This window comes from Oratosquilla oratoria, chromosome 13, assembly GCF_046742065.1.
Source record: "Oratosquilla oratoria isolate Oo_2021 chromosome 13, ASM4674206v1, whole genome shotgun sequence".
Lineage (NCBI taxonomy): Eukaryota > Metazoa > Arthropoda > Malacostraca > Stomatopoda > Squillidae > Oratosquilla > Oratosquilla oratoria.
This window is the reverse complement of record NC_134789.1, coordinates 29,694,656-29,707,155: the sequence shown is the minus strand read 5'-3', so window position 1 is coordinate 29,707,155 and position 12,500 is coordinate 29,694,656. Positions and strand designations below refer to the sequence as shown.

Genomic DNA, 12,500 nt, shown 5'->3' with positions numbered 1-12,500 from the left:
AACACGTGATCCAAAGACCAAGGTGAACACACACACACACACACACACACACACACACACACACACACACACACACACACACACACACACACACACACGCACACACACACAAACACACACACACACACACACACACACACACACACACACACACACACACACACACACACACACACACACACACACACACACACACACACACACACACACACACACACACACACACAGATTCGGATTGACGGCGAAGATTGGAACTCAGGAAAAAACGCAAATTTTGTGGATTTCAGCGTGTTGTATTAGTAGGGAAGGGGAAAAACTCGTGGTGTAGTAGGTAGGTGAAGAAAAAGGAGAAGGGGAGGCATTATTGAGGAAAATGGAAGAAAATGAGGAAGGGGACGAACGGGCCCCGGACGTCAGAAGGGGTGTCAACAATAGGTGTGCAGATGACACAAACGAGGTCGAACAGGCGATCAGAGGTATTAAAAGTAGAAATATAGATAATAGCAGCTCAATGGAAAGAGGAGATAATTACTTCTAAGTATTTAATGACGGAGGAGATGACAACCTACCCCAGCTAGTAAGTCTAGAGGAGAAACTAAAAAAAAAAAAAAACAAGAAAAAAAAAACGAAGCATGGGAGGTTAGGTTTAACCAACTAACACTAGTTACACAAAGAGTTCATAAAGTGGAAGAACTAAAGAAGGAGAATCAAAACCTAAATAAAGAAATAGAAGAATTCAAAAGAAAGTTCATAGCAGAGAAAAACGGAAAGGTAACAGGAAATTAAAAGTGTCCACAAATATGGATGGATTAATAACAGGCTTGAATGAACTGAATGATTGCCTGAAGGAAAAAGAACCATACATAATGTGAATTGTAGAGACAAAATAGAAAGGTCCACTACCACCCAACAGTGTAGGACATGGTGTATATAATTATTGGATTAGAAACAGAGAAGTGAAACAAGGGGGTGGAGTTATGTTCCTGACTAAGAAGATTATAAATGTGAGGAATGTTACATATGGAAAGAATAGAGTGGAGATAATGATGATGGAAATAGAGGACAGGGACAAGAAGAGCAGGAAGTTTGTGGTCAATTATGTGTCTCCTAAAACAGCTTCGTGGGAAGAGAGAGAACACAAAAATATGTTAGAAGACACAAGGATAACACTAAATAAGATAATGGAAGATGGATGAAGAATAGTGATAATGGATGACTTTAATTGTAAAGAAATCTGCTGGGAAGAGATGACAGTGAAAGGTGGAGATGACCTATGGGGAAATGTACTACTTGATATGATTATAGAACATACAATGACGCAATGGATAAAGAGAATACTAGGTATAGAAATGAGGAAGAACCGTCGAGACTGGACCTAATAATCACATCAGAACCTGAAATAGTGGACAAAATTGATAAGACACCACTAATTAAAAATGACCACATATTAGTTGAACTTGAACTAAAGGAGGAAAAATAAATAGGAAAAACGAACAATATAGAAAGGGAATATTGATGTTTTTTTTTTTTTTTTTTTTTTTTTTTTAAAAAAAGAAAAGAAAAGAAAAAAAAACAGATTGGGAAAGGATACACAACAGTAGAAGATAAATGGAAAAGCTTGACAAAAATTTATAAAGAAGGAGTGGAAAAGTATGTTCCAAGAAAAAAAAAAAAATCCTTCAAGGCCGTCAACTTGAGAGCCTACCCTAAGCTGAATAAAATCATCTTACTTCGGCCACAACAAAGTCTGCATAGGGGCACGAAACATACTAGCCAATTCAATACTATATTTACAAAGGGACTAATAAATATATATTTTTTCTTTTTCTTCATACATTATTTTGTTTCAGTAACTGAAGAAATTTATTTTCTAAGCTAGATTTGTAACACTGGTAGTTTGCTCTAAGAGTTTTGACAAGGAGGTACGAGAAAATCTGAGATGCCAGAGATGCCACTGCCTCAAATCTTTCAAAACGGAGCTTTGGCTCCCTGAGCTGAACAGAATCGTCAGAAGTGGGCCAGACTAAAATTTTTAAAACTGTCATCGTAAGGAAGAGGCTGGGCGAGCAGCTTCCTTAACCCATATGAGTCTACCGTGGGAGTCATTGGGAAAGAAAGAAATGAACCAAGGCGCCGCACAATCCAGGCACTGCAACGGGAGGAACATTCCAAATCGACACGACGTGTCTTGTTCAGTACAGGCTTCATGTAATCTGATTCAGTTTAACGCCACGAAGCCAGAAGCCCAGGAGGGTGCTCCTTACAGAGGACTGTGTAGCGTGAAATTTAATTAACTATGCTCTTGGTTCAACTAGCCGGTGGCGGAGTTCGAACCGCCTTAACTTTGACCTCTGTCACAAGTAGCGACGCCCTAATCCGTTCGGTCAGCGAGCATCCTCATGCAATCTATATTACATCATTGTATGTGGTGTTCGTTTACCTCGGTGAGCTCGTCTAGGAAGACGTCTGTCGACTCCCTGGCGTGGCTGCTGAAGTAGAAGGACATGAGGGCGTCGGTGACTGACGCGACCGAAGACTCGTTAGTCCAGAGGCTGCTCAGCACGTACTCGGCGGCGTCTTCGAAGACGTTATTCGCGCTGCTGGGGTTCTCCGAGAACAGAATAACAGCTAGAGAAGAAAATACAATTAGTTTAGATTGCTACTAAATCTTAACGGGTAAAAGGAATTAGTTTAAATCATGATCATCCAATAAACAACAATTCAAGACTATCGTAAAAACACATTACTTAAATTATACGGAAGAGCAGTTCAGAATAAGATCTTTTGGGCCCTGGCCATGCCGGCCATAAAAGAACAAGAGCAAGAGCAAGAGCAAGAGAGAGAGAGAGAGAGAGAGAGAGAGAGAGAGAGAGAGAGAGAGAGAGAGAGAGAGAGAGAGAGAGAGAGAGAGAGAGAGAGAGAGAGAGAGAGAGAGAGAGAGAGAGAGAGAGAGAGAGAGAGGAGAAGAGAGAGAGGAGAAGAGAGAGAGAGAGAGAGAGTAGAGGAGAGAGAGGAGAGAGAGAGAGAGGAGAGAGAGAGAGAGAGAGAGAGAGAGAGAGAGAGAGAGAGAGAGAGAGAGAGAGAGAGAGAGAGAGAGAGGAGAGAGAGAGAAGAGTGACGAGAGAGAGAGTAGAGAGAGATAAGAGAGAGAGTATAGAGAGAGAAGAGAGAGAGAGAGAGAGAGAGAGAGAGAGAGAGAGAGAGAGAGAGAGAGAGAGAGAGAGAGAAAAGAGAGAGAGAGAGAGAGAGAGAATAAGGGAGTGGGGGAGAAAGAGAAAGTAAAGGAGAGGGAGAGAAAGAGGGTGAGGAAGTGGGAGAGAGAGAGAGATGGAGAACTATTTGAAAGCAGCATTATCAGATAATAAAACGCTGGTTTTCCCAGTTACTCGAAGAGTAATCCTGTGTATGAGAAGTATTATGTGTAAAACAGCATGTCAAATATATGTAAATTAAATCGTTCAACGACAACTCGAAAAATTAGTGTTGCTAGCTATAAAATGTTAATTGAGGTTTCTTTTAAAAGGCAAAGAGCAGATAAGCAGCTGAATGAAATCGTCTGACTTTACGTGGAATAAAATCTGATAACTTTGTCATTTTACCAAAATGGTTAGATGGGAAAGCCATAGACTCTTCAGCATTGGGAGTGGGAGGAGGGTAATTCCCCCTAGCTGAATGGAATCGTTTTTTTTTTTTTTTTTTTGGGATGGGATTAATCTATTCAGGACGGTGTTCCTTCCGAACCCCTACGATGAATGACGTTCGAGTAGAATGGGTTCCGAACGCCCATGACGTTCCACCCTGTGCCTCATTGCTGCTGCTTGGGCGCGTGTCGCAGTGCAGCTTATGGGGTTCTATCGATTTTCCCCTATCATTTTATACAGGGCTGGCTGCTGTATTCTGCGTTGCCGGTCAGTGTTCAGGGACGAAAATTGCATCATTTCGCAAGATTGGTATCAACCCAATTGGTTGGACGATTAAACCTATTTCTGCCTGTCCTGGCAGCCTCCAAAATTGATTTTTTTTTTCAATGTTCGCGAGCAAAATTGAGTGTAAATGATATCAACGACCATACGATAGTCTTTAAAAATAGTTTTTACCTTGGTAAAGATCAAATGTGATCAGTCGAGGTCCCATTTTCTATCGAATCTGTCCCTCAAAAGAATATAATCGTCTGATGTTAGACAGATCAAACCCATAAAGAGATTAATCATGTGTAAGAAAAAACAAAAAAAAACAAAAAAAAAACAGGGTGTGTAAAATTGGAGGTGTACTTAAATCTTCTATACTATTTCTTATATATGTATCAATATTTTCAATATCCCAGCATACACTACTTTTAATTTCCCTCGTCAGCACTTTATTGAATGCTGCGACCAATCCATCGGCAGTTATCTCAGACTTACAAAGCTGAGCTATGAAGTGAATTGTGCCTCTTCTGGACAATGTAATTTCTCATTTTGAACTTATAACATTTAATGAATTTGTAACCGTTCGTATCATTTGACCTTTCGTCTTCCATTTTCATGGACGTAGAGTTGGTTGATTGTTATGGATTGTGATTCACAGGCACTTTTTCTTTGTAGACAACCTCGCGCCGTCGTCGCAAGTCTTATATATCTCATGTATTAGTTCAGTTAGTCGAGGGTATATATATATATATATATATATATATATATATATATATATATATATATATATATATATATATATATATATATATATATATATATATATATATAGCGTGGATAAGAGGCCTGTCATTTTCTTTCTTTAGGAATTTTTGTAGAGATGATAGAGGCATTGGTGTTTTGTTGCCCAGGACTTGGCATAATGTCAATGTTGCTTGAGGAAGCAGACGATAGAACAGGCGGCTCTTTCGGACTGTTGCTTAAAACAGGGAGTGGTAGTGCGTTTTGTATTGTGATGAGAGTTTCAGATTGGCACTTAGGAAAGTCCTTTTCTGTCATGAGATAGCCATGCGTGAGCGGGAATGCCCTGTTCTTAAGCGAACTAGTGTTGTTTCAAGACGTCGGATATATTGCTGTGAGGAGAGCCATGGACGTATGAGGGGTTTCATTGTTTTTAAATGATTTGTTGAGCGTTGCTCTCAGCGTCCTTGCCACATATTTAGTATTGTCGATCGAAAGACTGGATAATAGTTTGTTAATAGCAGTGGAGTGGAGGCATCGAAAGGGATGGATGAGGTCTTTCGAACAGCCTTGTCAGCTCGTTCATTGCCGGGAATCATAAGATGGCACCTAACAGAAGGATACAAATCTGAACCGCGTGGAGATTTAGATGATCTACGAATGGATTTTGTGGACTGATGGCGGGACTTAAGGGTGGAATTTGCCTGTAGGGCACTTCGTTAATTTGGCATGGTTATATAGGATGGATGGTTGGGAGGGGGGAGTTGTGGATGATACATAGGGCGGCGAGGTTGGTGAGGATTGAAGCGATGAGTGGGAGGGAGGGATCTAGATCTTGTTTAATTTGGGGGACACTGGTGCGTAACACTTGCTGAATAAGAAAACAAATTGGAGAGTCAAACAAACAAACACACACACACACACACACACACACACACACACACACACACACACACACACACACACACACACACACACACACACACACACACACACACACACACACACACACACACACACACACACACACACACACACACACACACACACACACACACACACACACACACACACACACACACACACACACACACACACACACACACACACACACACACACACACACACACACACACACACACACACACAAATGTCGGGGGTGTTCAGTTCAGAAAACTTTCAGCGTGTTTACTTATAGCAAAGAGAAGTCCTTCGTGGGTTGTGAGGCCCGTGAGAACTGGAGTGGGCGTGGACAGGGGCTTCCTCATGAGGCTCTCCACGTCTTCGGGAAGGACCGGGTCGTCTCGAAGGCCTGCGTCCACCACGGGACGGAAAGCAAAGGGCCAGAAGACGTACCGCTAAAAGAAGAAAAAGAAAAATTAGGTCGTTGTACCAAAAGAAAGAAAACGGGACCTCATGTCCTCGAGAGACCCCAAACATGCTGACTCCATCTTAGGTCACTTGTGCATTATTCCGACAACCACCAAACGATTTCATTTTGGCCATGGGAACCCCTCCACCCTCAACATCCTGAGACATACATTGCAGTAAATACTTGATGGCTGGCTGAGTGGCGGAGAATGGGTGCATGAGTAGCGGACATGGGAATGAAAATTAGGCTACAATCGATATAGGAAAGGACGACTACATGATCTTTAGAACATTCTTCACGGTAATGGAACCTCGGGTGGATGAAATCGTCGGGTGGTAGCCGTGTCGGTGAACTTAAGACTACGTGCTGCACCGTGCTAGTTGATGTCGGGGTATGTGCAGGACAAGTTCCAGAACATTCCTTTTGAACATCCTGCATAGCGCGATTGGTAAAGTCCTTGTTGTAATAGTCACACATCCTAGTGTTCGAGTCCCAGTGGCAGAGCTATTTAAATCATATGTATATATAAGCATATGTATACCATATACATGTACATACACGCACACACACACACACACATATATTATATATATATATTTATATATATATATATATATATATATATATATGGTTTAACGTCACAAACTCCTCCCTATCGGAAGGCTAGAACGGTGCCCCTCACAGAGGGCTTTGTAGCGTGGATTTTAATGAACCATGCCCTTGGCTCAATTTCGCCGGTGGCAGGATTCGAACCGCCATCCCCTCCACCTTCGCCGCAAGTAACGACGCCCTAACCCGCTCAGCCAGCGAGCTTCATATATATATATATATATATACATATATATATATAAATATATATATATATATATATATATATACACACACACACACACACACACACACACACACACACACACACACACACACACACACACACACACACACACACACACACACATATATATATATATATATATATATATATATATATATATGCGGATGTGTATTTATGTCTATACAAACGCGTTAAGTATATACAAAGTATCTGCTTACACTTTTAAATCTGCTAATCGTTCGGCTAACTTCAACTTACATGCATGTCAGTTTGCGCTTTGACGATGTCAGCCATTCGCTTGTCCCTCATGCAGGAGGCGAGGGAGGAGGAGAAGGTGGTGGAGCAATCGAGCTTGGAGGCGATCTTGGTGGCGGAGTCCCACGGGTCCTGGGCCACAGACCACAGGCAGTTCCCCGCGCCGCTCATCATCAAGACGCGGTCGAAGAGGCCTAAATGAGAATGAGAATGAGAATGAGAATGAGTAAAAGGAATGATTCTATAAAGTAGAATGATATACAAATAAGTAAATACATGAATGAATGACTACATAGTAAATAGATGGTTAGATAAGTTAATAGAGAAGGGAATAAACTGACAGATGAATAGATAAATGAATGAATAAATAACTAAATAATAAAATAAATGAAAAAAATAATAAATGAATCAATAGATAAGAAAATTGATCAAGCAATCTAGGAGGAGATTTTTGGTCTACTACAACAAGGTCGGAGGAAAGAAAGTGGAGGGGTGAGTAGGAGACAAATGTACTGCAGTATTTGGTTTAAGTATTTATATTACATGCATATCAAAGGTGCTCGTTGTTATATCATATATGATCCAAGAGAACTTACGTCAAATGCGATGACTCAAAAAAAAACTTGAAGACTGTTTACCACTTGTGTTTAAATCTTGAGTGTGTGTGTGCGCGTAAATAAACGCCCCATTACAGGGCTCGTGTCCTGTGCCAGAGCCAAGCATGCTACCATAAGCATTCAAACACACCCACTCTTCAACTACTTCACATATACAAACATCGCACGCACGTACTTAAGCATACACACATGAGAACGCATGCGCACACGAGCGTGCATACACAATTGCGCCTGCATACACACACGAGCCTGCATTCATATAAACGTGAACACGTACAAGAGGACACAAACACACACACACACACACACACACACACACACACACACACACACACACACACACACACACACACACACACACACACACACACACACACACACACACACACACACACACACACACACACACACACACACACACACACACACACACACACACACACACACACACACACACACACACACACACACACACACACACACACACACACACACACACACACACACACACACACACATGCACACACACTTACCATGAGCTTGTGGTGAAAGGAGGAGGAGATGTGCCATAGAAGCCCCGGCCGAGTGTCCTCCGAGAGTGATCCTGTTGGGGTCGCCGCCGAACTGGGCGATGTGTTTGGTGACCCAGCGGAGGGCCGCTATCTGGTCGAGTAACCCATAGTTACCGGGTAACTCGGAATCTCCTGTGCTCAGGAAACCTGTGGTGTAAGAATTGTGCAATTATTTCATCTGGATTCAATACAAACGATACAAAAGTGTGTTACCACCATTAAGTTGTACGTGATTATACAATATAGACTTTAGCGATAGTTTTGTACACATGGGTTATTCACTCTAGCTTATGATTTCTATGTCAATTAATTTTTAGCTCTTGTTCGGTGCACCAGCACCGCATGAACCCATTGTTGCTGCACTGAGGTACAATAATTTCCTAGTCATCCTCTATGAACACCCAATAACTTCAATAATTGAGGATCATTAAAGCAAAAGACCTATTGGTCATTGACTCACCCAGAGCACCAAGCCTGTAGTTGAGGGTCACCACAACAACGTTTTCCGTCATGATTTTATGGGCACCGTAAGACGCGGAGGCGCCTCTTATGTATGCCCCTCCGTGGAGGAAGACGAGAACGGCCAGAGGAGCAACCCCTTGACCTTCGGAAGAGGAAGAAATATCCTTATTATGAGATAGTAAAATATTTAGGCGTAGAGAGCCTAGGTCGCCCTGTAAAAGAGTTATGTCAAGATTTATTTCACAGGAAAGGTGGTAGGAAAGGATGTGTTCAGTAGTAAGACCGATTGTAAAAGCTTACTGTTCTGTGAGCTTTATGCAGATGTAATAGTTTTACATAAAAAGAAATATCTTCTGAAATGTAAACTACCAAAGGATAATAATTTTGGGGAACGACGATGGAAACCTGCACAAAGTGGTCCTGTGAGACGAACGTCGGAGAGTATCATCTCCTCGTCACTTGTTTTCACTCCACATTAGTACTGTGGTAACTTGTCAATGAATTGTTGTCAATGAATTGTTGTCGTTGAATGCGCCGGATCCCAATTGCCAATATCTGGAGGCACAGCCACGAGGGGCTGGCATTGGATCTACGGACTGGGCCCAGGATCTCTCTCTCTCTGTCAGCTTTGATTATTATCTTTCCTCCACATTTTTACAGTAAAACAGCTGACAAGCGGCGGCTGCTCTTTACCCTTTTATCCAATCGGCCTTTGACAGAAATTGACCCGCACTAATACATACATACATACATACATACATACATATACCAAAGGCTTTTTCCCCCTACACGGGGGGTAGCCAAAAAGAAAAAGGCATAGAAACCACTCCCACCCATTCCATTTCCTATATATTCCACTTCCCTCCACCTTCCTCCCTCCCTCCTATCTTGGCATCTCCTGGATGACGGGTCATCCCTGCATCCTGCCCACTGCCCTGGGTCAGAAGCAGTGTCGCAAGACACAGCACATCCACAGCAAGGCCGCTTCATAAATTCGACGACCCTGTGTTTCTTTCTGGAGAAATCTATGGGATAGCCCGAGGCCCGTTGATGATCAGTATGTATCTGCAGGTTTCCAGCCAAGCTCGAGGCAACACTATATAATTTTTACTTATCTTATGAATGTGAACTGATTATGCATCCCATTTTTTTAAACGTAGCCTATTGTTTTCGTTGTGTTTTTCTATGAAATGTTTCCTTTTCAATGTGAAGGGTTTTATGCCAATAAATGGTAATGAAGAGGAAAAAGAGGTTTACTCATATGTACAAAGTCAAATTCAGAAACTTAATTCTAGTACTTGTGGACCTACGTGCAAAGGAATATAACCTCGTTTACACATGGCAAGTTGAGAGGCAAGTCAAATGTGCAAGTTACTTGCTACAAGCTACTTGCCTTGTGTAAACATCTGCTTGCCGTATGTAAACATACGTTTTCTTTGTCAAGCAGATGTTTACACACGGCAAAGTAACTTGTACCAAGTAACTTGCACAATTGACTTACCTCTCAATTTGCCCTATGTAAAAGAGGCGGGGCACAACAAACTAAATGGAAGAGTTCGAAATGGCGCTCACCTGGAAGAAATGGTGTGTATATGTTGAGAAAGAGGCAGTTTTCATCTCCCACCACCTCATTCCGGTCATAGTCATACTGAGGACAGAAAGACCGGTGGCGTGTGGCGTCCAACTCCTCGGTCCACCTCTCCGCAGGCTCAGGAGCCTTCCACCGGAGGTTTCCTATCGGAGGTTTAGCGTAGGGAATGCCCCTGCAAGAAGGATAAATCATTTAGTGCCATATTTTTTTCTGTGACGAAAGCTGAAGAATCAGAAAGTAAATAACAAAGACAGAAAGACTCTCCCTCACGCATTCACCAGATGAATTGCTTTGCGTAGGGAATGCCCCTGAAAGGGGGATAAATCATTTAGTGGCATCATCTTTGCTGTAACGAAGGCTGAAAAAACAAAATAATAACCACCACATAGAGACTCCTTCTTGCGCATCCACCAAACGAATCGCTCATAGAAGAAAATGCAAATAGTGCAGGAGGAGGACAAGACTCGTCAGGGAGACGGTCAGCCCGATGGCACGGAAGAGTATCATGTGCCGTTCCTTCTGCCGCTCCTTCTCCTCCACTTTGGACAGGAGCTCCTCGACCCGAATAGCAGCTCCCTCAGAGGCGTCATGCAAGAAACGGACGTCTTCGGCCTGAACTCTCTCCTCCTGACACAAGACGTTCTGGAAGTCGTCGATGGCCAAGGCGTCTTTGTAGATCGTGTTGGTGGCTTCGTATAATTGCCGGACGAGTTCGCGTAGGCTCTTCTGCTGCTGAAGGACGGGCTCTTGTTTCTGCATTTGGCTCTTGTGGCATTGCCCGAAGGTCCTAGGGCTGCAGTTATCCCACATGACTTCTGGCGAGGCACCTGAGGTTCCCTCTACGACTCCAACTTACAGTTGTCGGCTGTTTGGTCGATCTCTGGTCTAAGATGCTCCTTCTAGGGGAGTTGGTGTGGTGTAGCTATCAGGATAGATTGCTTTCGTGAAGGCTCAACGTCGAATCCTTCTTTGTTTATTAACATTTCTGCAAGAAATTGATTGATTCTTCTATACATGTCAATTTTTTTCTCTCTGCTTACTTTCGTCTATCAGTGCCTCATTATTCTTGTTTCTATTTTGCACGTTTTCCTCATCCACGAATCTATTTCTGTTTCAGAATCGACTAAAAATATCTGAAAATGTCATCCTCCTTATGTCTCACCGTTTATATTATGTTGGCCAATAAAACATTTTAATAGATTCTGTATTTTTTTAATCAAAATGTGGAGATTTCCTCAGTTCGTACTTGGCGATCTGGGGAAAGATACCAGGCATCACCATATAGATGAAACATTGTTCAAGTCTGGGAAGACTATTTTGTCAGATTTTACCTACTTTAGGTTGAGAATATCAAGACCCCTCCTGTCTTGATTCGGCACTTGAAATGATTAATTTACACAATGAATGACCAATAATATAAAGTATATTGCTCCTATAAAATATTTTCAAAAGAAATGTTTCTCAACAAGAAATTGTTAGAAATTAATGAAATTCGTACAAGGGCTTTTCCCCCCTTACAAGGAAGGTAGCCAAAGTAAAAGGTATAATTCCACTCCCAAAATTTTAATTTCCACGCACTCCACTCCCATTTATCACTAATCCCTCCCTGCCCAAAAAAAAAAAAAATAAATAAATAAATAATAAATAAATAAATAAATAAATAGATAAAATAAATAAATAAATGAATGAATAAATAAATAAATATATAAATATATATATATATATATATATATATATATATATATATATCTATATATATATATATATATATATATATATATATATATAGAGAGAGAGAGAGAGACAATAATAAACATCGTAAGTCTACGGAGCGCACTCAAATGTTCTCGTTTTGAAAATGTTGAGAAAATGGGAAATGTTTATTTTCGGGCGGTAATAACCAAAGTTCAGGTCACCTAACCTCATCAATCATTGAAAACATCTTATATAAGAGAAACGTCGTCATCATCGCCCTCCTCGGTTTCGCCTTTGTGAGCAAACGGAACGCGTGGGCGGCGAACTTGCCTAGCAGACAATGGCCAAAGAGCTCGGCAGCTTGGATCAGGACATTATGAACTTCTTTCATGTCCTTCAGAGTATTTGAGAAAAAAAAATCCAAGTTGGCTACGTTTTCATTTGATAATGGC

General features: G+C 41.6%; 1 protein-coding gene across 1 annotated transcript in view; it reads right to left on the bottom strand.

The window, feature by feature from the left end:
• LOC143032129 (esterase E4-like) overlaps positions 1 to 12,500 on the bottom strand; it is a 49,573-nt gene that overhangs the window by 16,716 nt on the left and 20,357 nt on the right. The window contains exons 4-9 of the mRNA XM_076196586.1: positions 10,335 to 10,525; positions 8,761 to 8,904; positions 8,262 to 8,447; positions 7,115 to 7,305; positions 5,842 to 6,007; positions 2,441 to 2,628 (exon numbers count right to left, since the gene is read on the bottom strand). Coding sequence (XP_076052701.1) covers positions 2,441 to 2,628; positions 5,842 to 6,007; positions 7,115 to 7,305; positions 8,262 to 8,447; positions 8,761 to 8,904; positions 10,335 to 10,525 — 1,066 coding nt within the window. The remainder of the gene's footprint in view (positions 1 to 2,440; positions 2,629 to 5,841; positions 6,008 to 7,114; positions 7,306 to 8,261; positions 8,448 to 8,760; positions 8,905 to 10,334; positions 10,526 to 12,500) is intronic.